A 25,525-nucleotide genomic window follows, 5' to 3' on the forward strand; every position below is an offset into this window, starting at 1 on the left:
GGCGAACATACAATGTTCCCTGCCCAAATGCACTTTGGTAAGATAAATTCAATTCTTTAATAATTATCCAGATCCTGGAGATAACCCTGGATAGCCAACCGTAAAATTTACGGTGCAACGGTTTGTAAATAAATTACACTTTGGCATTTCATGCTGCAATTGCATTTAATTAAGTGGGAATCTCCACTACTGTAGAACCTTTTAAAGCCCCCCACCCCCTGTCATGTCAATGACATTGCTCTTATGTATTAAGCACCTTAGGGTTGTTTTGCTCTGATTCTGGTTTAGTTTCTCACTGAAAAACAATTATGTCAATTTTAGTGTTGTGACCAACAGTCTTCTTCAATATCTTTAACCTCATCATTGTGCAAGTTGATATGCAACTCTGGTATGCAGTCAAACCTCTATGATGCTGCCAAATTTGCCACTCTCAGAGAAATGACAAGTGGCTGCTTAAATAGAGGTTGACCACTTAACAGGGGTTGGACATAAATTAGCACAAGGTGTGGTTAAAACTTAAATTTTTTTTAATATGGACAAGTTTGGTGTCTTGTGAGCAATGCTGCACTTTTATTAAAACCAATCAGAAGAAACGCGACTGTTAAAAACACAATCACTAGACATGCCCCACCTTCGATGGGCTAGCTCCACCAGGGAGTAGAAATACTCCTAGTCCCTTCATGCTTCAGAAACTGGAGATAAGCCCCAGCCTGATGGGCCACTAGGTTCATACAGACTTCACCTTTGCCTGATAACAATGTCTTTTTCACCCTGATTGTCTTGGTTTCTGAAACTGGACTGGAATTTTCAGCCAGATTGAAACCTGTTCCCTGAAATCGCCAATTTCATTTCAAGAAGATATGTTTTGGAAGCTTGACCAAAATCCCCTCCTGCCAGGTTGAAATTTCAGGATGTGCTTAAATTCACCATGTTATCAGCCACTTACACAGTATCATGTACTAGATAAAGACGGCCTGGAAAGAAAAATAAAAATTTAGTAAAAGCCATAAGAGGCTCACTGCTTCCCTACTCCCCACCTTTAGAACAAGCCTCTCCCACTCCCAATTCCCAAGGATGAAACTATTCTTAAGAATTCAGTCAAAACCTCAATTAAGTGGCCACCCCTTATTAAACGACCAGTCATCAAACCCCTGAAATTATTGTCAGTAAAATACTGTATAATAGAACCCCTATTAAGCAGCCACCTTTTGGTCTTCCTGATGAGGGTTTTCTATTGTCTATACTTCTATTTAGCAGCCACCAAAATTTAATACACGTAGCTTGGCTTTCTTTTACAAGATGGGATGATAGATAAAGAGTCCGAAATAGAACGTGACAACTGATAAAAACATTAAAACTGGTGTTTCCATGCTCACAAAGTCGACCAAGGACACCAAGCAATTAACCTGATCGGTTAAAATATTCAAAGTACTAATTTGGGTGAACAGCTTTAAATTTTTGTCCCTGCAGACAGTAGTCCATTGTTAATTTGAGATCAAATCCTTCTTCTGATAGGCTTTAATAAAAGTGCAGCATTGCTCACAAGACACCAAACTTGTCCATATTAAAAAAAAAATGAAGTTTTAACCACACCTTGTGCTAATTTATGTCCAACCCCTGTTAAGTGGCCAACCTCTATTTAAGCAGCCACTCGCCATTTCCCTGAGAGTGGCAAATTTGGCAACATTATAGAGGTTTGACTGCATACCAGAGTTGCATATCAACTTGCACAATGATGAGACACTAAAATTGACATAATTGTTTTTCAGTGAGAAACTAAACCAGAATCAGAGCAAAAAAACCCTAAGGTGCTTAATACATGATAATAATAATAATAATAATAATAATAATAATAATAAGCAAACATTATGTGAGGACGATAATAATAATAATAATAATAATTTTTTTTTTAATATTAATAATAATAATAATAGCAAACTTTATTGAGCACTTTTCCATACAAACTTGAATCTTACATGTGTCTGGTAAAATTCAGAAATTCTGTTGTTCCTTAAGTTTTCGGTAATTACAATAGTAATAATAATATCAAAATAATAATAATAATAATTTATTATCATCATCGTCATATCATATATGTCATGATATCATGGTTACTACAACTAATGCTAATACTACTACTACTACTACTACTTTTTTTTTTTTTTTTTTAAATAAGGTATATACAAGGTAAAAGTAAGTAAAAGAAATAAACTATTAAAACCTATTTCAACAGTGTTTACATAATGGCTCCCTCCTGGGTTTCAACGTCAATATCGGTATATTACGAGGTAAAAGTAAATAAAAGAAATAAACTATTAAAACCTATTTCAACAGTGTTTACATAATGGCTCCCTCCTGGGTTTCAACGTCAATATCAATGTTCTTAAAGTCACAAAAGGCTTTCCTTCTAGCTCTTGAACCTCTTAGGCAGATTAGTGCGGATCTTAGTAAAGCGAAGGATGTCCTTGCTCTTATCCAGGAGATTGTTTTAGCATAATGTTCTCCTTTCTTGATGGAGATCAGCTGCGCCAGTCTGGAATGGTATTGCAGGCACTCGTTTCCCTTGCCGCCTGTTGACGTGAAAATAAGGGGTGTAAAAGTTCCTTGTTCGATATCCAAAACCCTCCTCGCGTAAAGACGCTTCTTCTCGTTCTCATGATTGCGGTATATCTGTTGGAGCTCTAGGTCCCTATACGAATCAGCATTAGGGTGACAAACCCTCACGTCAAAGAATGCTGATCGTTGGTTCTCCCAGAACCCGCGCGCATGAATATCTAATCTCGCATCTGGAGCTCGATTAGAACCTCTTCCCAGCTGTTCACCCGAGATGTCTTGCAGGACAGGCTCAATCTCAACATCGGTACAAACCATATTCAGGAGTTCGGCTTCTAAGTCCCTCAGCTCATTGTGACGTTGGGTAACGAACCCACCTCTCTTGCATATCATTGCGTGGTCCACTGTAAAAGCATCACCGCATACACAGGTGGAGGGGATATCATCGACCGGCCAATCGTAGCGCAGTTTGATTGCATCGCGGAACTCTCTCTTATTTAGATTGAAACCCATTTCGCGAAGGGGGAGTACCGTCAGCCAAACAGATGACCCTTTTTCCGCAGCAAGGTCAAGTGCCCGTTGGACTTTCTGTGGGGCTACCCCTGTGATATGCTCTGCCCTGTCTTGGAGCACCGTTGCTCTCTCACTCCTCATTGCCTGTTGTAGTGGCTTGACCAAAGAATCATCCGGCATCTGATGGGATTGAGCCACGATCTGTTGGACCAGCGGGATGGTAACTTTGACGGAGGAAGATTGCTCAAGATTTGCGTCAAGACACGGGTTTGTCATGCCAAGCCCCCCTAGACGGACTGGCAGTGCTAGAATGTCCCTGTCCAGCCGAGTGCACCTATGCTCCGTAATTGCAGGGATGAGCACCTTAGATATGGCATTCTCCAAAGGCTCCAATAATTCTTGAATATCAGGCAAAGTTCTCAAAAAATAGGTCCATCGGTGCTTGAGGCCAAAGGTGTAAGCAGCATAACACGCTTGAGGCTGAGAAAGAGCAAACTCTGCCAGCTTGGTAATCTCGCTGACCCAGTTGGTCACCTTCTCGCTAACGTTTCCTCTAGATATTCCCGTGAACCTATCACCGCACCCAGATGTTTTTGTCCCCCTACCGTCACATTGACAGCCGTGTCCTTGAACACTTCTTTCACGCTTGCCTCTTTATCTGGCTTTGAGATAATCCAACATTTCTTGGGGTTGGGAAAATAGCCAAAGACTGGGCCAAGGCTGTTGAGGACATCCCACCATTTCTTGATTTCCAGTACAGAGCCAGCTCCACAGGCATCGTCAGCAAACCAGCACTGTTTAATACTGGACGCCGCCTGCAGGCTTGTGATCAGCGGCTGCACACTTTGTTGTTCCTTCAGCTGAAATGATCTCTTTGCCGCCGGTAATAAACAAGCGTGCCGACTTCCTGTAAGTATTGATGACATATGCTGCAATTACAGGGCAGAGAACCCGGATATTATGTAGTGAAGTTGCTCTGTTAAGTGCATTGAATGCATTAGAAGCATCGATGAGCAGTACCGCGTCCGTGTCATCTGCTTCAAATATGGCATGCATAGCATGTATAGCAGCCTCGCTGCCGGACTTTTGACCTGCGCATAGCTGGAGTGCACCACTCGCCTCAACCACGTCTCCCTTAGAAACGTTCATTACACACTTTCCAATAATCCTTCATATCACCTCGCCGACCCCTATAGGCCTCACTGCACCTTCACCTTTATCCAGGGGAATCAATCGGCTTGCCACCAGTGGCTCTATGGTTGCAGGGTCGATATAAGTTGTACATAGAGTCCTTGTCATTGTGGCTATTGCCTCGCAAAATTTTGTAGACGACTGTTTAAAGGATTTGCAAGCCATCATTCTTCTAAAACCATTAGCGTCAACCCCGCATGGTCCCCCTGATCCCTTTGTTCTTAACGCAGCCTCCCTTATCATCTCACCATTTATCTCTGAGTACACCGATTCAGGGATATCATCATTAATCGGCCCGAAGAGAAGTGAGCCCAACGTTGTTGGTTGTGGGTTTGGATGTTTCTCTTTCAACTGGGCCATGACGTCATCCGTTAGCTCCAGCACGCCCCCTGTTGATGTTTCGCTAAGGAAACGCAGCGCTGAATTGATTTGTCCTTCGAGCACAAGCTTAGCAAATATCTTGGATTTTTCCGGTTGATCAAATGACTTAAGCTTTCCAATACGCCCCTGAAGCATTCTACCTTCGCGTAGCAACTTGCTGATTTCCCCTTCCTTCCAGAGCGCAAGGCGCTTAGATAAGAAATCCTGATGGTCTTTTGTCTTAGATTTCGGGCTTGGCTTTTGAAGTGCAACAGCCAAAAGGACAAAGGCTGCTTTCAAGGATATGTGCTGTTGATCAGAGTTGCTATTCCAGTCATTAATGTGCGATGTAACCTGATCAATAAATTCCTTTCCGGTTTTACCATATGGCACCAGAAAAACATTCTTTCTCCATGTAACAATCTCATTGTAAGCATCTGTTATGATGGAGGTTGGTATAACAATGAGACTGCCATCACTCCGTGTGCCCCAAGTGATCATTGATGGCTTATCAACAACATTGTGCTCTGGCAGACACCCCGGTACACTCACATTGTCTAGATCGTTCTGCTCTATCTGCTTCATTAACTCTGCGCCTCCTGGGATTTCCCTGCAAAAATAAAATCGCAAAAGCTAAAGAAATAGTAGATTAAAAATAATAGTAACATTTAACCATTGTACTAATAGAAATATAGAAAACAGTAAAAAAAAAAAAATATATATGATAATTAAAAATTAAGAAATACCCCTAATTTGACTTTTAAAATTAAAAATACTGATACTGTTCCTAACTTCATCGGGTAAAGTGTTCCATTCATTAACAGCATTGTAAATAAAACGCTTTTGTCCCCAGGAGCGACGGGATTGAGGCTTACAAATGTTGTCTTTACTTGTCGTATTATACCTATGAATATCTTTAAAACTACAAAAATTAAAATCCCAGTCAATTAAACCATTTAAGGCCTTAAAAATTAAAATCATGCGATGAAAACTTCTTCTTCTCTTCATGTTCTCCCAGCCGAGCTGTACGAGTGCCTCTGTAGCAGATGAATGCATTGGCTTGTCAAGAACAATCCTCGCAGCTGTGTTTTGCAGTATTTGGATTTTATTCATCAGGATTACATTGTTTTTGTCTCCCCATGTAACATCCGCATAGTCTAATAACGGTATTATGGTCGTCTTAACAAAAAGTTCCCTGATGTTCCTCGGAAGAAAACACTTAATTCTTCGTAATAAACCCAATCTTTGCGACACTTTGGTACAGAGGTGTTCTACATGGTCTGACCAAGTCAGATTCTCATTTATGATGACGCCCAGATACTGATAAGAACTCACTCTATCCAACTTCCTATCCATGATTGACAAAGTGACATCATTAAATGAATTCAGCTTCTTATTGCCATCGATGAGCATAAATTTAGATTTCGAGACATTTACAGTCAGTTTATGCTCGAAAAGCCATTGTGCTAGTCTGTCCAACTCACGATTCAGTATGGTCTGTAATCTATAAGCTGATTCTGAAGAGCAGTATAGAGCAGTATCATCAACGAACAAGGTAACGCTGCTGTTCTTAAGGACGTTGGGCAGATCATTGATGTAGATGGTAAACAATAATGGGCCGAGGATTGACCCTTGGGGAACACCAACCGTCACTCTCCTAGTCGAAGACGAAACCTGACCAATGACCGTTTTCTGACAACGAGATGAAAGATAAGAGTCAAACCATGCAAGGTCAGTGCTGGTTACTCCTATGGCTTTAAGCTTCTTTAACATAATGCCATGGTCCACCGTATCAAACGCTTTCTTTAAATCGATGAACACCACCGTTAACTAATCCTTCGTCCAAATTTCCTAGTACCCCATCGGTAAACTGAGTTAAAGCTAGACTGGTAGATCTTCCACGTCTGAAACCAAATTGGTTAACGAAAAGAAGGTTATTGGAAGCAAGGTAGCCATTAAGTTGAGAATGTACAGCTCTCTCGATCACTTTACTGACGGTGGGAAGGATAGAAATCGGGCGGTAGTTATCTTTGTCACTTCTGTCACCTTGCTTAAAGAGCGCAGTTACTTTAGCACATTTCCATGAAGATGGGAATCGGCCACTTTCCAGGGACAGGTTTATGATATATCGTAGTGAACGAGCGAGTACACTTGCTGAATCTCTGAGCAGGCGAGCACTGATGTTATCCAGTCCAATGGCCTTATTGATCTTCAGCTGACTCAACTGCTCTTCAACAAAGGATATTGTTCCGTGCTGGAAAGAAAAATTTGAGCTGCATGCAAAGCACTGATCCGGCAAAGCACCGCTAAAGGCTTTGGCAAGCTTCTTGCCAATGCTTGAGAAATGATTATTCAAAGTTTCGGCAATGCTTGTAGGATCAGTTTGCAATTTCCCATCAGAAAAGATTGCGTTAATTTCACAGCGATTAGATGGAAGAGTTTCTTTGATCGCTTTCCACATCCTGCAACTTTCACCTTTAGCATCCTCTATTAAACGGCAATAATATTCCGATTTAAGCCTTCTCTCCTCTCGATTTGCACAGTTTTTCAGCTTTCGGTACATTTGCCAGTTGTACTTGGAATTTAAAATTCGCGCCTTCTTTTTATGGTAATCACGATCACGCCGTATCTCTAAAAGCTTTTTCGTAATCCAAGGAGACTGTTTTCCCTTAACTCGTTTTGTCTTCATCGGAGCATGATCGTCGGCAACGCTTTTGAAAAGGCTCTCCCAAAGGTGTAAGGCATCATTAACGTCATTTGTGCTCTCAATAATAGACCATGGAACGTAATTTAAGTCTTTCAGAAATGTATCTTTATCATAGTTTTTGAAACAGCGATACTCGAACACCCTGGGCGGTAGTTTTTTGACACCCCCTTTGATGGTACAAAAAACAACGCTGTGGTCACTTATGCTTGCATCAAGAACATCTGACTGCACGATCCTATGAGAGTTGTTGAGAGCAATGACATTGACACGACAGCGGGTGGGGGGGCTTTAAAAGGTTCTACAGTAGTGGAGATTCCCACTTAACTGAACGCATTTACAGCATGAAATGCCAAAGAGTAATTTATTTACAAACCGTTGCACCGTAAATTTTACGGTTGGCTATCCAGGGTTATCTCCAGGATCTGGATAATTATTAAAGAATTTGAATTTATCTTACCAAAGTGCATTTGGGCAGGGAACATTGTATGTTCGCCTTACAACTGCCTGACATCGCCTGAGAGCACGGCTACCTGAGTCCACGGTAAAAATCGCTTCCCGTATACGCCACCTCTGAACACACATTCCCCTACTTCGTAATGACCCAATTACGTACGTTTCGCCTGCATTTGGCAATACTTGAAGCACTTCACCAATAATTTCACAAAGTCTTGCATCTGAAATATCAGAGTAAGTGATTCTTGAACCAGTTGTGTTACTAACTGCCATGGAATACTGATGTCGCCTTCGTAGAATTGTTTTGTAAGAAACACGTGCTTCTTTGGCCACTACTATCCAAACGCCATGAACATCATGTAATCCTCTGATTACCTCTTCGGGAATGTGAAATCTTGGCCTGCCTGGCCCTGTAGACTTCCACTGGACACGAGAATCCCATTTCCGAAGCAAAGTTTCTCCGTGTATTACACAAGTCTTGGACCTGATCATTTAAACCGTTGACTTCTTCATGGACCAAATCCAACAGCTGAATTTAGTCTTCGCTTGCGCTCTGTTGTTCGCATTGTAGAATAACGGATCTAATGACGTGGGCGTGATCATCTAACCTGCGCTCAAAATACCCTAAAACATTGAGATTATCACTGTGTAGATTTCGCTGAGCTTGACGAAAAAGCGAAGGAATCGAGTGAAGAAAAAAAGGCCTCTAAATCGTCCACCTCCGCCGCCATTTTGTCTAGTTGACTCTACTGGCCATTAATACAGTGGCACAATAGCAGTAACTTCATTTAGATAGGCGTTAATATATTCGTCATAGCCGTAAATATTTTTTCGAGGTAGTCCTTAATATATTTGTAACAGTCGTTAATATATTTGTCATAGCCTTTCATATATTTGTAATAGCCTTTCATGTATTTGTCATAGCCCAATATATTTATTAAAAATAATATAACTTGAATAACAATATTGTCCAATATGGCGCTTCATAAGTATGCAATATAATCCAAGTTAATATTGCCACTATAAAACAACATTAAAAACTAAAACACCTAATTTTGCATTTCTTCATGTCACCCATCTCCCATCCTGCCAGGCCATCCCACTTTTGTATAGACCAGCAGGTGTAGTAGACTTGAAATCAATGGATCTTCAGAGAGTCTTCAGAACTACTTTACAAACCAGTGAATTTGATTCTTATATAATTGATAGTTACACGTGAAGAAGGTGACATGGCCCAGTGGTTAGGGTGCCGAATTTGTTATGTGGAGGTCTCAGGTTCAAATCCGCCCCTCTGGAGGGATTTCCTCGGTGTCCTGTCAATAGCTCACTGGTCAGCCTCCAACCAGCATGGCTTTTAAAAAGTTTTTGAACAGTATTATTAACAATATTTCCTTCTTCATATATAGTATCTCTAATTAGCACAGCAGTGCTAAATACCGTGACACCTAAAAAAAATATTTATTTTTAATTTGTTATGTGACAAAGAACCATAGCAGCATGAGATTAAAGAGAATGGCTGGCACAACATGGCTCTACGGAATGCCGTGTATCTTAAGTTTATTGCAAGTTTTGTTCTTTTACAGAACGTGAACTTACCTTTTAACCTCGTAGAAAACTCGTCAAGGTTAGGGTTGTCTTCACGCTGACTCAAATTCACTTCCACTCCATTGAACTGTGTTTCCTCCCATTTCAGAGATGATCTTACAGGAGAACTGTGTTCATATCGACAGAAGTAAAGTTCTCTGCCAGTCCTGTTAAACATATCTCCTAAATATGCCTAGCATGAAGGTAGTTTTACTAAACAGCATATACAGAACAAGACTACTAAAATGAATGAGGAAGCAAGACGGGTCGGGCTGACAATCAACAAAGGAAAGACAAAGGTGATGAGGATCAACGGGAAGAGTCAGGAGAAGGTTGCAGTAGATGGGCAAGATATCGGCGAAATTGAGGAGTTTAATTATCTGGGGGCTACCATTTGTAAGGAGGGAGGAGGAATGAAAGATCTGAAAAACAGGCTGTCCAAGGCGAGAGGGACATTTGCCAGACTCAAAAGAATATGGAACTCAAGGAACATCATGAAGAGGACCAAGCTTAGACTGTTTAAAACCTTAGTTGTACCGGTGCTACTGTATGGATGTGAGACATGGAAGATGAACATGGGAGATGACCAACGAATAGATGTGTTTCACAACAAATGCCTCAGGAGGATTCTCAAAATAAAATGGCAAGATCACGTTACCACTAGAGAGCTCCTTGAGAAGGCAGAGACGAAGTTCCTTAGTGAAGAGGTTAAGAGGAGAAGATGGAAGATGATAGGGCATGTCTTACGACAAAAGAGAAACAGCCATACCAACATAGCCCTATCATGGACACCTGAAGGAAAAAGGAAGAGAGGAAGGCCTAAGACCACCTGGCGAAGAACAGTTGAGAGAGAGAGGAACAGCGCAGGATGGCGTACATGGGATGAGGCAAGAGCTGCTGCAGCCAACAGAGAAAATTGGAGGCATTCTGTGGAGGCCTTATGTGCCACGAGGCACAAAGAAGCTAAGTGAAGTGAAGTGAAGGTAGTTTTACAACAAAAAACTCTAAATATTACCCATACAGAAATTTCTACTCAGTACTCGTCCGCCATTTTGAATTTTGTAGATTGACCGCTGGACTTCGAGTACCGGCGATTTTAATCGTCACTCAGGGGTCTGGCAGATGGCGGATGACGGATATGCGGATGACAAAATGCGGATGGAAAAAGGCACATGGAAAAATGAGGATGGAAAAATGCGCATGGAAAAATGAGGATGGAAAAGTGCACATGGACTGAAAATGGAAAAATGAGGATGAAACATTGCGGATGGAAAATTGCGAATGACAAATATGCGGATGGTAAACTTCTGGCGAGGGGAATTATCTTACGATGTTTTCTTACAGTTCTAGTTGTCAATAAACCAGGTCAACTTATACTGAATCAAGGCCAGGAGCCGAGGTTCCAACTTTTTATATATAGTCGAAATATATATTTAATCACAAAACAGATCGAAATATTTTTACGCCGGTCCAAGAAAAGGAAGAGACCTGATCGAATAATCACAAACTACACTTTCCTTTTATTATCAGATTCCGTTGTTCTTTTACTTTATCGAAGGACTTTTGCCTTGCTACCCTTATCAGGCGCAAGCCCCTAGGGGGGCCGGGGGCATGCTCCCCCGGGAAATTTTTTCAATTTTAACTACCTAAAATATCCTTTAATTTCCTGGCTTTTTGAGTCAGTCAGACAATATATTTGCCAGTTCCATTCTCCTTGGATGAAGCCTTGCAAATCTGCGAATTATTTCGTCAAAGTCAATGTCCATGTTGTAATGAATGTGCAGCAAGGCAAGTCCTGTCAATCTCGTCTGTAGCATCGTGCTTCGGAAATATGTTTTCAGTCGCCTCAAAGCCATTGCCAGAACGAGTTTCCACTGCAAAGATAAATCATTTGTTCAAGTATTAGAAAGAGGACAAATTTCAGTCCCGACAAGCACGTCTGGGTGTCACGTCAGCCAGGCGTGTGCATACCGAACGAAAATAACTTTTCAGTAAAATCAATTTGTCCACGCCCAACCATTATTAACAAAGACCCGAACTAACCTTTTTTCCTGAAGTAGTCAGTAATTTGTGACATCTTGACGTTGTTATGTATTCCACACCCTTGTTGAAGTCGTTGTCCAACGACGTTGAATGATCATACAGACTAACCGAGTAGCAGAATTGCACAAATCGCCCGGGGAAATCTAATTTTGGTCTAGACGCCCGCGGCGATGACGTGATGGCGTGACCGGCGTCGGGAGACTAGTGATTTCCCGGCTGTAAAATTTGGCCGCCAGAACGTGTCTATGACCCTTGTCTATTTCCGGTAATATAACTGGCAAAAAAGAATAAATAAAAAATAAATGTCACAACTATTTTCGAGATTTATCTTGCACTTTACTTTTATTAAAAATATATACATATCTATTGATTTTTTTTTTATCATGAAAATTCTGACCGATTTCCGTAAAACGGTGGAAACCGGTATGGATCCGCGCCTGTATTTATTACAATTTTTTTTCTTTACTAGTTACCTCACGCTGTTACATAATGCTGGTGCACACTTTTGTATAATTCTTAACGACTTAATGATTCACATTACTTATATTTCTACGAAAAAAAAATAATGCTATTTATTACAATATATATATATATATATATATATATATATATATATATATATATATATATATATATATATATTTTTTTTTTTTTTTTTTTACTAGCTACCACACGCTGTTACATAATGCTGGTGCACACTTTTTAACGACTTAATGATTTTCTTTCTAGTTGATCTGAAATATTGTGTCTAGATTTGGGGAAGCATGCTCATTATAAAAAGCATGTACAAGATAAGAAACAACAGAGAAAAGGCAAAAGGAACAAGGACACACTCACACAAAAACAAACTACTAAGGAGGCCGCCAGTCCAGGTGTAAGGTTTTGGAAAAATAAAGAGTAAAATTAGAAAAAGAATTGAAAGGCAAAAAGGGGAGCTGCTAAAGAAAAGAAGTGGATTGAAGTCACAGTTCATTTGAATAGATTCCATTTCGAATTGTATTTCTTGACAGTGTTTGTCTTATAAGCATAACATTTTTCGATTTCCTGACACTTAAGGAAAGTTTGTGAAAATACTTGTAAATTCGGGAGAGTATTCTTTATTTTCGATGAATAAATGTGATATCTGCCAATTAGAAGTACATGGTGTAGAAGTATATCCTCTGCACTATCAACTAGTCCCAGGCAGATTTGTAGGGTCAAAGAAACGTTCTGTGGCTTTATCTGATGCTGTATCAACCAGTGTTGGATGTTTTGCCAAAAGGTTTGAACGAATTCCCAGTCCCAGAGGAGATGAATCAGGCTTCCTCTTTTTTGTTCACAGAAAGTACATATGTCTGTTAAAGAGAAACCTATTTTATAGAGATGATCATTCGTTGCAATTTTTCTGTGAAGAAGCTTAACTTGGAAAGTCTGAAGTTTGGTTTCTTTCGTGCAATAGAAAGGCAAAATATATGACTTATCCCATTCTATGAAGTTTTCGTAGTTTTCGCAGTCAGCTATCCATTTACTCTGGCTTTTATCAGGCGATGAAGTGATTCTTTTGACAATTAACTTATACGCCTTATTGCAAAAGCTTGAGGACAATAGTAACTTTTGACTACGAGTAAGTTGGTCTTCAGAGTTCATCATAGCCTGGTCCTGAAAAGACTTTTTTAATTTTAACAGGGCGGAGACTACACCATAGTACCTTAAAAAGGTGGTATTAACTTTGTAGCGAGATTTAAAATCCTTATACTTTAAAAAGTCAAACTTTTGATCTAGCAAGTCTTTGGCCTGATTACCTCCCGCACGAGACCAATCAGAATAAAATATTGGCCGGTTTTCAATTCTTATAAGGGAGTTGTACCAAATTGGCGCATTGCCGAAGTGTGTTGGGTTTTCTTCATGAATTAAATTTGACCAGATTTCGATTGCTTGCTTGGTAAAAGAGTCCTGAATGTTCAAACCAGCTACATCAGCTTGCTTCAAATTACCAGTCAGAAGAAATTTATCGTCATATTGTTTAATAAAAAAGTCAAAAAATAGTTTCCATTTTGCGTGATTGTTGTCATCCAGATACTTCATTACCCATTTTGAATTCAGAGCATGAGTGAAGGATCGAATGTCTAACATTTTTAATCCAGCATCTTTGTATTCGTTTAACATCACACTTCTTTTAATTTTATTCCCTCTCCCATCCCACGGAAAATTGTACAGAAGTTAATTTATCTCTTTCAGATAAGATTGCGAAGATGGCAACAATGACATGATGTAAACAAGCTGAGATGCAGCTAAGCTTTTAAGAGTCCCTGTCCATAAAAATGGAAAATAACTCGGCAAGGGTCGGAAATTCGATTTCGCTCATATTTTCATGGTAGATAGGCTAGGGCATGACAAAAACTACTGGATAGTTTTTTTGGCAAAATATCCTTTTATTTCAAAGAAATATGCAAATTACCAAATTCCGTTAAAATCGTCATTTGACGCACCATTTTATTAAGCAAGTTTGAGAGCCTCGCATGCAAAACCACATCATTCTTCCGTCTTTAAAACATTCAAATATTTTGGTGCAATGTTTAAATGTGTACTGGGTTGATTTTAGGGAATGTTGTGTTGTCGTTTTGGGTGCAAAATAATTAAATTTCGAAGACATGTATTTCATTCACTTAAAAGTACTCCGTGAATATAATTAATTTTCACCATGTGCGAAACCTTCAAATGGATCAAGCTTCTGGTGGTTGAATCGCAGAAGGATGGTCTACAGATTCCTGTAAAAATTTCTTTGGGCAAACGATTGTGAGCGACGCGAGAGCTTTTCAAAGTACGTCAAAAATGCAAACATTTGACCATCCGTCGTCAAATTTCAATTTACGGGTTAGACGTATATTTTAGCATGCGCCACATGACTTGACCTATGTTAAGTTGAAATAGACACAGAGCTGATAATTTCGAAATGTTCTAACCTCATTTGCTGTAAAAGGCAGGTCCAAAGCCGATTTGACGTGTTTCTCTCACCATTCGTCGCACATAAAGCAGAAGTTTGCTTTTGTTTACATAACGTCCGTTGTACATCGCCAACTGTCAACTTATTTAACGGTCGAATACCATGAATCTGTGACCCTCTTTCGACACATATGATCACCACTGCATATAAGTCAAAAACGGCCAAGTCATTTGTAGATAGTTGCTTGCTTTGCACTACACCAAACTATTACGTTTGATCAACATGGTTTGATAGCTTGAATCCTTGCATGCAGCGGTTTCTTGTTCGTCACGCAATGTTGTCATCCCATTTTAGGGGGTAGGGTAGGACAATTTCTATCCTAATACGTAAGGCTCCGTAAGGCTTAGAATCACTGGGAGCACACAATCGTGTTGAGTAGGAAGAGACTGAATTGAGAAATGAGAAGAATGAATAGTTTACCATCGCCCCTGTTGTTATCTTTGACTAATGACTAATGACCATAAGATATCGACAGACAATACACATTTGTTTATTAAAGGAGCTTCTTTTCACAACAACGTTGAAGGTTTCGTTAGTTGGCTAAAGTGTGTTAAGGTAATTATGTACTGTGCGCGCTTGTATGAAATTTCATTCCCCTAACTTGACTACGGGATCTATTGGCATACTTTCACTGAATAATGTCACTGATTGATCTAAGGGTATTGTAGGATAAAAAGTAATATTTTCCTTAAAGAACAACATTCCATGGCTGAACGTCACATTCAATAATAACGACACAACGAGTCCAAAAAGTTCAGTGCAATCTAACGCAGCCCCACACTAATGAGCCTGTTACTCATATGGTTATGACCATTGGTGTTGAATGCCACGCCCCTGTAACTCGAGGCTGTACGGAAGTACGGCGAGGATGTATCGCCACACCAATTGTTACACACCTTGTAACAATTACTCGTGTAACCAGACACGAAGAAGCCACTGAGAAAAGAATGATCACAGATCAGCAGCTGGTAGGAATAACTGTTGCTTGTATCCACACCGTCCCACAATCCATAGGTACTAGCGGTCTTCCCATAGTTCCCAACGGCGGTTATGGACTGGCTGAATTTTCGCCTGAAGTAGGCCTTGTTTCCAGTCTGGTGATCGATGAAGATGATCTCTGTGAACTTGAATGAACGAAAATGGAAAACTAATAAGACTACAAAACCTAAATGTTGAAAGGATCACTGAGGTCAGGTTTTTGGGGAAACTGTCCACGATTGATCGTGATAGTCTCGTCCCCAGTCCATCTAGATATTTTAAAAGTGGATCAGTCATTATTAAAGCTTGAAAATGTAAACCCAAAAAAGCACTGCAGCAAGGCATAGTCAATCATCTTACTTGTGATATTCTTACATTTAACTTTAAAATATACAGTTTTGTAAATGAAGTAAATCACAACCCTAATCCGCGTCGCGTTTCAACCCAGTTTTCTGTCGTGCGCTGTTTTTTTGCGCTGCGTCCCAACTAACTGGACGCCGCCTGGGAGAGGCTGAGGACTGGCACTAGAGAGGACTTAGAAATCGACTCACCGGGATGTTGTTACAGTTGGTCCTGTAGCCGTCACTTCCATAAGGAAACTGAGCGCTGTAGATGACTTCAGTCTTGGGTTTGACATATTCATCAGTAGTGTAACACATGGTCCATCCTCCATTGTATGACGTCATGTCACAGTACGCCTGGAATGCATTTGAATTGCTTCCTCCATCCGGGTCCAACCAATACATTCCATCCTGATAAATACCCCGGTTCTTGATCTCTTGACAGTCAACGACTGGACCTGGTTACACAGGAAATTATTTTACACATGTTGACCAATCCCTCGACCCCTGATCTTCAAATATTGGATTCTATTTACCCTAGAACGCAGACTAGAAAGCAAGAAGTGATCTATAGCCATGTGTAAAATGTACAAATATTTGTTAACTTTATAATAACACGGAAATAGACGACAATTAAAGTAAGCAAACATTTTTAGAATTATTAATGTTCAGACCAAAATAGACTAATGCCCCATTCACACCAACTAAACTAGTTAAACTAGTTTAACAGGATTACGTTTTGTCCAATTTGTCGATTACGCTTTGACAAATTTCAAATTACCTCAGAACTATATTTTAATCGATCAGGTTTTTACCTCGTTAAGTTGTGGGGTGTGTATTCTTACGGTATGAGCAAATAATTTTTAACTTTGTTTATTTAAACCACTTTTTAACATGTTAAGGGCTTTAGGTACTCCTTTACTGTGTTTTCCGATATGTTTATCTTAGGATGTGGCTGTTCATCGTGGTAAAGTATGATAATAGAAATTTGGTCACTAGTAATGTAGGTGGAAAGTGACCATATCGTGACTACACCCTGAGACATCACAAGTGACCACATTGTGAGATAAACCGGCCATTAACCTGCTTTTATTATTATTTTGAGAAACAACACAACGTTTTTTAATGACTGTATCAGTATCCTAGATCACGCTTCCACCACCTTCCAGCTTGAGATAAAATAAGCTAGCTATTCATATTCAATGGGAAAAACCTACACTTAATCATTAACTTTATCATGTTAATTTAAAACTTTCTTTGTAATATTTTACATTGTCATGTTTCCTTTTGTTCTTATAGTCAATTAGCATTTTGCGTGCACAACATATTCAACTCTGTACTATGTAATTTAAACTGAAGATGACAGAAGATTCTGTTGAAACATGTTTTTAAAAAACGTTGTGTTGTTTCTCAAAATTTTAGCGTTTATGGTACTATCCAGACCTTTTATTATTATGTAAGAATCATGAGATAAATTACCTAGTATTTCGCAGTGCTTTCCACCAAATCCTGAAGCGCATGCGCACTGATAATCACCATCTTCGTACTTGGCCACACATGTTGCACGGTTCAAGCAAGGAGCGCTGGAGCAAGGACTCTGTTGCCGGGGATGGGGAGAGAATTCATGTCATTAGAGTTACGTTGTTATTGGAAAATTAACGCTAGTGTTAATTAAGGTTTTGGAAATTTACGCGACCTAAATTAACGCGAATCGAAGGAAACAGTGCTTTCTAATGAAGGAAATTAACGCGAAAGAAGTGCTTTAATTTCAGGAATGAGGAAAATTAACGCAACGTATTACGACTTGTTGTATTTATCTGAAATGCTCCCTTACTATGGGGAGCAGGGACGGTGCAGTGGTGAGAGCGCTTTCCTCCCACCAAGGCATGTTGCCCGGGTTCGATAACTGCCCGGTGTCATATGAGTTGAGTTTGTTGTTGGTTCTCGCCTTGCTCCGAGGGTTTCAATGTTTTCCTCCCTCCACAAAAACCAACATCTCCAAATTCCAATTCGACCAGGATAGAAGACCTGCATGAAAACCAGCTAAGGCTGATGTGGCTTTCTCTCTAAATATTGTAATTTAATTTATTTATAAACAAAACGCCGCACTTTAACAGCAGCAGCAAAATCACAACAACCCCCAAGCAACAGCAGCAACAAGAACAATTTATTTCGTCAGTGTAACAACTACTATGTAACAAAAACTTACTTGCCTTTATGCTCAAGTGATGAAACACCGCGTTTTCAAGAAACTTGTCGGAGTTATTGTGTCGATCGCTTGGCAACAGTTCACACAAAGTCCATCCATCTTGATCAGAAAACGCCGCCAGATTAGTTGAGAAACACGAAGAATGGTCAACACAAAGCTTACCGCACTCTCCAAGCTTTTTCACAGAAGCAGACATTAATGTAGTTAAGTTCAGGTATCGAAATTTGTGCACAGCAAATTTGGCGAAAGCGAGACCGTCCCCTAAATTTCGCTTCAAGTTTGTCGTACCATCAACATGAACCATGTTTGCAGAGACACTAAGAAGAAGAATTGTTTCTAGAGCAGAGGCGAAGCTAATCATAGTTAGGTCCAGTTACATCTGTGTTACGCTCTGGTAGCCCGTTTTATTCGTGTTCATGAGCCGGCTTTATAGAAGCTTCTTTTCCAAATGAAAAATAATGTTAACTCACACCTGCTTTTAAGCCAAATCAAATTTCATATAACTTGACGAAAGAAGTTGATGTGGCTTTCTAATGTTCAGTTGTGAAACTGTGAAGGTTCCTTTACGGATCGTCGATTCTGTGAGGTAAAACAAGGACGGAACGAAGACGAGAGGTTGAGTGTACGAAGTTGGTTAAAAACACGGCGGGAGAGGTTTTTGATTTGCATATGAATGTTTATGAATGACATTTGCTTCCTTTGCTTATTTTACCAGTTTGCAATTATCGAAATTTAATTAAAAAGGGACAAAAAAATTAGTAAGGTTGGTTTTTCCTTCGGGTATGTAAATATATACCATTTTCCCATCTTGAAATATCCTTCGCTGCCTTCACGGTCACCTAAATCTTTAATTTGCAAACATTTCTTTATCATTCGTTATTACAAGATTCTTGAGAAAGAAAATGTTAAATTAGTAATGAAGGTAGACCCCCTCTTAGTTAAGTTGTTCAGAAAATCGAGCAATAATTTAAGTCTGGAGATGAAAGCACTCCGCCAGAAAAGCCGGCCCTGGGAATGTTCAATTCGTTCAAAATACACTGCGCGAAAAGCCAAATATTCGGGCCCGAATTCGCTCGAATACGGATCGGCGCACGCCCCACATGCCGCAATGTTCTGACGTATTCGATTGCGGCTGACTCGAAATACACCTGGAATATTCTAGAGGAATCCGGCCTGTTTTTCCGTATTCAAATTTAATACTCGTGAATGACTCGAAGTGTTCGATAAATCATACAGGCCACGTTTTGGTAGATTAATGTTGCGTTAATGTTCTTCGAAGATATAGTGATCATTTATGACTTGAACATTTTCGAATACTCTCAGTTGTTCGAGAGTTTGCGACTGGAACACGAGATGCACGACGCCATTTCTGACGTGAACGTCTTCGAATACTATTGAATACGTCAAGTATGCTCTAATTTTCGAGAATCGCACGCTATGAATACGAAAGTTGTGTCACATTTTTCACAGCCAAAGATGTCTTGCGTCGTCAAGAACGGGTTTTATGCAGGTAATGTACACTACCGCGTTGTTCAGTCAGACAAGACGCTAATGTTCGAAGCGTGCGACTGCAACACGAGACTCACGCGAAGTATGAAACGTGTTCGTGTTTGAATACGGAGGCACACGTGAGGTTTTAAGGTATTCTAAACGACACACTTCAAGTGTTCTGTGGTGTTCGACTGGGACACGAGACTCACGCAAAGTATGAAACGTATACGTGATTGAATACTGACGCCAACGTGAAGTACTGAGGACTCATACCAAAGCTTGTATATCCCCCAAACTGTGTTCAAACTGCCGAGTGTAACACACTTTTAAATTCCTTCGGATTCCTAACAAAACCCACCCAAAAGAAAGAAAATTACCAGGACAATATGCATGTTATCCCAACAAAAAGTAAACAACTGCCGTTATGACATCTTCATTTCATTTCAAATAATACTTTATTTATACTGAAATAATAAAACTTACATGTATATTGTTACTTGTTCGTGTATGTTTATTTTCATCAAACGAAGGAAGAATTTACATTGTTATGAAAAAGTATAAGGAACCATCTGAGAAGCAAAACCTAGAAAAACACTATAACATTTTGTATGCATTTACTTTATATCTACACGTAGATGCTGCTTTGTTATGAAAAAGCATAACCATCTGAGTAGCAAAGTCTTTAAAAAACGCTATAACATTTTTGTTTGCAATCTTTATAACTAGATGCTGCTGTGTTATGAAAAGCATAATGGAGCATTTGAGAAGCAAAGTCTAAAAAACCACTTCTCTAACATTTTGCATGCAACTTTCTAACTAGATGCTGCTATGCTATGAAAAAGCAGAAGGAACCATCTGAGAAGCAGTCTAAAAAAACACTTGCATTTTGTATGCAAACTTTAGAACTAGATGCTGCTATGTTACAAAAGAGAATTAAGGGTGAATTAATGAATTGCTGCTTTGCATATTTAGAGCGGTTTTCAGTTGAGTGTCGAAAGTAATTAGACAATTACTTTGGTTTAGACAATACTTTGGTTTTCGTTTTGGTTTTACTACACTTCGAGATTAGCTGAGAAATCAAACTGGTGAGTAGTTGGTTTTAGTTTTGGTTTTCCGACACTCAGTTGAAAACCACTCTAACATCATCATTATTCAGTTCAACAATTGGAACCCTCTTATCATTACCATATACCTTTAGAGGTGTCTCAGACAAGAGGGATGTAGTGCATCCGATTTAATCTGTAGAAACTGTATGTAAACCCCATATCAAATTAAAACTTATAGAGCTGGCTATCAAACTGTACCAAGGACTTTCAAATAAAATGAATTGCCAAATTTTTCTAGACATTTTAGTGCTGGTGTCCAAATCATTATTATTATTATTATCACATTTTGAAAGCTACATGTACAAGTCAAAGTGAACTTTGTTTCTTGTTAATTTAATTTGTTTCTCAGTTTCTGGACACAAAACACTAAAAAAATTGCCTGCGTGTTGCCATATTCAATCACAGTAAAAAGTTACAGAACATTTCCAAAACAGGAATAAAGAATGGTGGAGTGATCATTCAAAAATCACTCTCAGAGAAAAAGTATTTCAAAATAAAAATTAACAGACATGGATGATAAACTAGCTACTGTCCAAAATTTGAGGCAGACTCACTTTGACTTAGCTTTCAAAAAGTGATCGGATGCTCGCATAGAGAAACCCTGAAAAATTTGACAATTCATTTTATTTCAAAATTCTTGGTATACATGTACGTGTACATTGATAGCCAGCTTTATTGGCTTGAATTAGACATGCTAAATGGCGTGGGTGCAAGACACTCTGAAAGATATAGGGTAACCTCAAGACAAAGAGCTGAAAATTCAAACCAAGACCTGAGATCAACACTAAGTGTTGACAGGATTGATGACCAAAAGGTTTCACAGTCACATTAGGAAAGCTACACTGTAAGCACCTGGGTTTCTAGTGCATGCAAAAACATACTTAAGATGCCTTTGAGAGAAGGAGAGTTGTGTTGCACATTAATCAAGTTTACAGTACAAACAAAGTATGAAAGGATGTGAGGGCCAGAGTTTGTGGGCTTAAAAACATTAAAAACGATTCAAGCAACAATGTTCAAGGTTACAGATTATGTTTCATTTTGCACTGACAAAGGTAGCCAAGCTCTAGAAGCCTTTCATTTTTTGCTAGATATGGTGCAAACTTTTTATGCATTAATTAATCCAATCAAAATTTGAGTATCAAATTCAATATTGTTCTGAATTTTCAGCTCTTAACCTGAAATGAGTGGCCAATAGTCACTCTGAACAAACAGAATGAACTGATTAGATAACTTCATGTAGACATGCAAACAAATTCCTCCTTAGGCTAATAACCTAAATGAGTAATAAAACTCAATTTTCAATATTTACCTTTGGAAGGGATATGGTTAGTACAGTGGAACCTTGATTTAACGAGCCTCTATATAACGAGGTCCTCAGTATAATGAATGATTTTCATGGTCCCAGTAATAGTAGACTATACGAAAAAGAACCTTGATACAAAACCCTGTTATAGTGAACATACTTTGCCAATTCCTTGGCACTTTGTTATATCAAAGTTTCACTATAGTTTGACATTACTATAGCAAATTATCTTGAAATTTGTAGTGGTCATCAATGAAACAGGGTTTACATGTACCTTAACATAATGTATATATAAAATAACAGATGACAAACTGATCAAATGTAGATTTGACTTGACATTATTACTATTTAGTTTCGTACTACACAACTTGTGTGCAGTACTCATCAGATAAAATTGCCAAATGGGAATTTACATCATTACACTGATTTGAAATACACAAGCGACCATTGGAAATGTGATAGCTACAATAAGCGAATGCTTTTACAAAACAAAGGATAGTTGGAAATTAGGAATAAACTCTGTTATTATTGAAATACAACAGAAGATTTAAAATTTAAAATTTAACATGTAACATTTTTGATGAGGAATTTGTTTGCATGTCTACATGAAGTTATCTAATCAGTTCATTCTGTTTGCTCAGAGAGGCTAACTCAGGTTTACAAATAATAAAGTACTTCTCCCAAAGGCATAGGTTACATCGATTTGAAGCGGGGTTATATGGGGCAGCCTCCAAGTGACATTGACAATAAATCAAAGTTCAAAGTTACTTGAAAGATTTTAAAGCAAGCTGCCCCATGTAACCCCACTTCAAATCAATGTAACCTTTGCCTCTGGGAGAAGTACCTTTGTAAACCTGAGTTAGCCTCTCTGAAAAAATGGAATGAACTGATAACTTCATGTAGAGACTCAAACAAATTCTTCCTGAAAAATGCTAAATTTTAACTTTTAAAGCTTCTGTTGTTACACAATATTAACAGTGTTTATCTATAATTTCCAATTTTCCCTCTTTTTTTTATAAAAGCGTTCACTTATTGTAGCTATCATATTTCCAATGGTTGCATGTGTATTTCAAATCAGTGTAATGCTGTAAATTCGCATTTGGCAATTTTATCTCACGAGTGCTGCACACAAGTTGTGTACTACGAAACTAAATAGTAATAAAATGTCAAGTCAGATCTACAGTTGCTCAGTTCGTCATCTGTTATAATCACGCTCTAGTTTACTACTGAGCACTCTGAAAACAGATCTCCAAATCACCTTGTTTACATATAAAATATATAGAGACTGACTAGTGAAATGCCAAAATTTACTTGCCAATATAATTTTTTAAAAGCTCTTACAAAAATAAATCTTAAAAAGTCTCCATGGCCCCCTAAATAGTCATAAATACATACATGTATCTTGTAAGCCAGGGTTCTTCCTCATAGGTTTTCCTTTTTTTTGTTCAAATAAGGAGGCCAGGGATTATATATACATGTAAGGCATTACCAATTTTACTTCATCCTATGATTAAAATACAATACGCATAAAAGGTTGGTTAAGTTTATGTGTAATTCCACACTGGGAAACCTCAAATCAAGCTTGCAGAACTAATAAAATATCATAATAAATCAATCAGTAAATTTTACACAGTAGTTTGATTTAATGGTTTAATTCACCATCGTTCCCATTGCTGTCCCTCTTGAAGTCAAGGTTACATTAACTTCCAATGTATAACTTCTGCTTGATAAAGAAACATTTACAACCAGAGGCAATTCCATACATCTTAAACAAACATTACAACTGAACTTTACCCTGGAAACTTAAGCTTAACTTACTCGTACGTACAAGACAACCCGGGAAGACAACAATGGCTTACGTTTTACCTGTTGTTGTTGACTCGTACCTCCGTATGTATCGATGTTTTCATCAGCTGTATGCCACCAAAAACTGCTTGAAATCGTGCACAGATAAGAAGTGAAGGTAAACTGAATTTTGTCCGCCAAAGTAGAGTTTTTAAACAGTGAAAAAGGACCAAGAGATCGATGCATGCTTCAACATTTCACACCTTTCAAAAAGGACGCCAAAAAATGGCGCGAGAACAGAGAGAACCTGGTATCTAATTTGGAAAACCGCTGATCCGTGCTTGTTGAAGGTCGGACACTCAGGATGCTGATGTAGGTCGTTTCTCTCATTTCGTTACAAGTCGTTTCGAAACACATTTAAAGTCAATTTCGTTTCAAAAGTAACCTCGAGGAAAAAAATCTGATTAAAGTGTTTTCGACTTCGTAATACGTTTTGTGATTTCTTGTTCAAGCGTAATGCAATGTTGATATGATGGCAGGGAGTCGACTGAGGAAGCTAGCTACGGGGCCGTTATTTAGGAGTTTCGTTGCCCTGCGGGCTCCGGAGTTAAAGTCATCCCACAGAGAAAAGATGTTTGTCTGAAGGTCTCGGGACTTTCTCCACTGAATACACCAAAACTTCTCCGAAACGAACTTGATTCCTCTTACTAACCAAACTTTGCGCAGCTTTACGCGTCTCTAGTCAGTTTAACTTTGCGGAACTTTACGTACATACATACATACATACATACATACATACATACATACATACATACATACATACATACATACATACATACATACATACATACATACATACATACATACATACATACATACATACATACATACATACATACATACGTATCCCGGAGTGTCCAATTTGTGGTTTCGTGCTGTGTTAACCACTTCAGACGAGACGGGTCACACAAAGAGAAATCGCTTTGTAGTGATTATCCCGAAAACCTCCGTCAAAACCGAATGAGGGGAATTCGTTACAACAAAGTGTATAAATTTCTTGATTCAAGCAAAACACATGCGCCGCGCCGACAGAATGAACCAATTGTTCTGGTCGACGAACGAATACACGGTCGTGCTCCTGCCGTATGCCCATATTCGATAAGAATATTCTAGGTCCACGTCACGGTTGTACACGCCATGAATACTCTAGAATTCTATAGCTTTGGCGTCAAGATCACGTATTCGAGGATAAACGTATACACGCGCAGATCGCACATACTTTGAATTCATAGTCTAAATTTTGCTTCCAGGAGAATGCTATGCACCCGAACTGTTACCTTCTTTTATAAAGTTCTTTTTAGAAAGGGTTCGCCATCATACTATAGGAGTACGACAGATGTGTGGTATACTTTAACGAAAATCCTCGAACGATTATGAACGGAGCGTATTCCACCATATTCGACACGAATATTCCAGGTGTACGTCACGTGTTGTGTGCGGCTTGAATACTCTAGGATTCTATTGCGTCACCATCACATATTCGAGTCTAGAATACTCTAGAATATTTTGGCTTTCACGCAGTGATATTATAGCTTCTTAAAATAGTTTGTTTGCCCTCTAGACCTTTTTCATAAATGGCTGCCAACTTAAAATTCTTTTGTTTGCATTTAAATTAGCCTCGCTAAACTCGTTTGAATTATCTACTCAAAAACGAGGTTAGTCAGGCTAATTTTAATACTTACAAAATAATTTATAATTGGCAGCCATTTATTAAAAAGGTCTATACAACTGCTCACCTAAAATGTAATAAATTCCGAACCCATTTCGACAGGAAAGTAGATTTCGTGAAAGATATAACAAGTTATATAACTTGTAAATGCTTCAAACCTTTGTTTTCTTAAACAAATTTTGCAGTTTGCACCTTT

The 25,525-nt window shown here is 38.9% G+C and overlaps 2 protein-coding genes and 2 pseudogenes across 2 annotated transcripts; all 4 read right to left on the reverse strand.

Annotated features, from left to right (window-relative positions):
- LOC145497507 (uncharacterized) overlaps positions 1–25,525 on the reverse strand; it is a 131,643-nt pseudogene that overhangs the window by 100,987 nt on the left and 5,131 nt on the right.
- LOC145497609 (uncharacterized) lies at positions 2,163–5,201 on the reverse strand (annotated as a pseudogene).
- On the reverse strand, positions 6,410–7,306 carry LOC145497322 (uncharacterized). The gene has a single exon (XM_081477146.1). It carries the CDS (start codon positions 7,304–7,306, stop codon positions 6,410–6,412), a length of 897 nt encoding a protein of 298 aa, XP_081333272.1.
- LOC145497019 (uncharacterized) lies at positions 14,015–16,168 on the reverse strand. Its single transcript, XM_081476795.1, has 2 exons — positions 15,917–16,168; positions 14,015–15,511 (listed from the first exon to the last, which is right to left on the reverse strand). The coding sequence occupies exons 1-2, from the start codon at positions 16,109–16,111 to the stop codon at positions 15,152–15,154; spliced, it is 555 nt and encodes a 184-aa protein (XP_081332921.1). The 5' UTR covers positions 16,112–16,168; the 3' UTR covers positions 14,015–15,151.

The sequence above is a fragment of the Orbicella franksi genome, chromosome 9, assembly GCF_964199315.1.
Source record: "Orbicella franksi chromosome 9, jaOrbFran1.1, whole genome shotgun sequence".
Classification (NCBI taxonomy): domain Eukaryota; kingdom Metazoa; phylum Cnidaria; class Anthozoa; order Scleractinia; family Merulinidae; genus Orbicella; species Orbicella franksi.

Excerpts from the sequence above, each read along its gene's own strand:
- LOC145497322 (XM_081477146.1), bottom strand. The coding sequence starts at position 7,306 with ATGAAGACAAAACGAGTTAAGGGAAAACAGTCTCCTTGGATTACGAAA.
- LOC145497019 (XM_081476795.1), bottom strand. The coding sequence starts at position 16,111 with ATGTATTGGTTGGACCCGGATGGAGGAAGCAATTCAAATGCATTCCAG. Across the intron at positions 15,512-15,916 it reads CCAACTGTAACAACATCCCG|TTCACAGAGATCATCTTCAT; the intron begins GTGAGTCGATTT and ends CGTTCATTCAAG.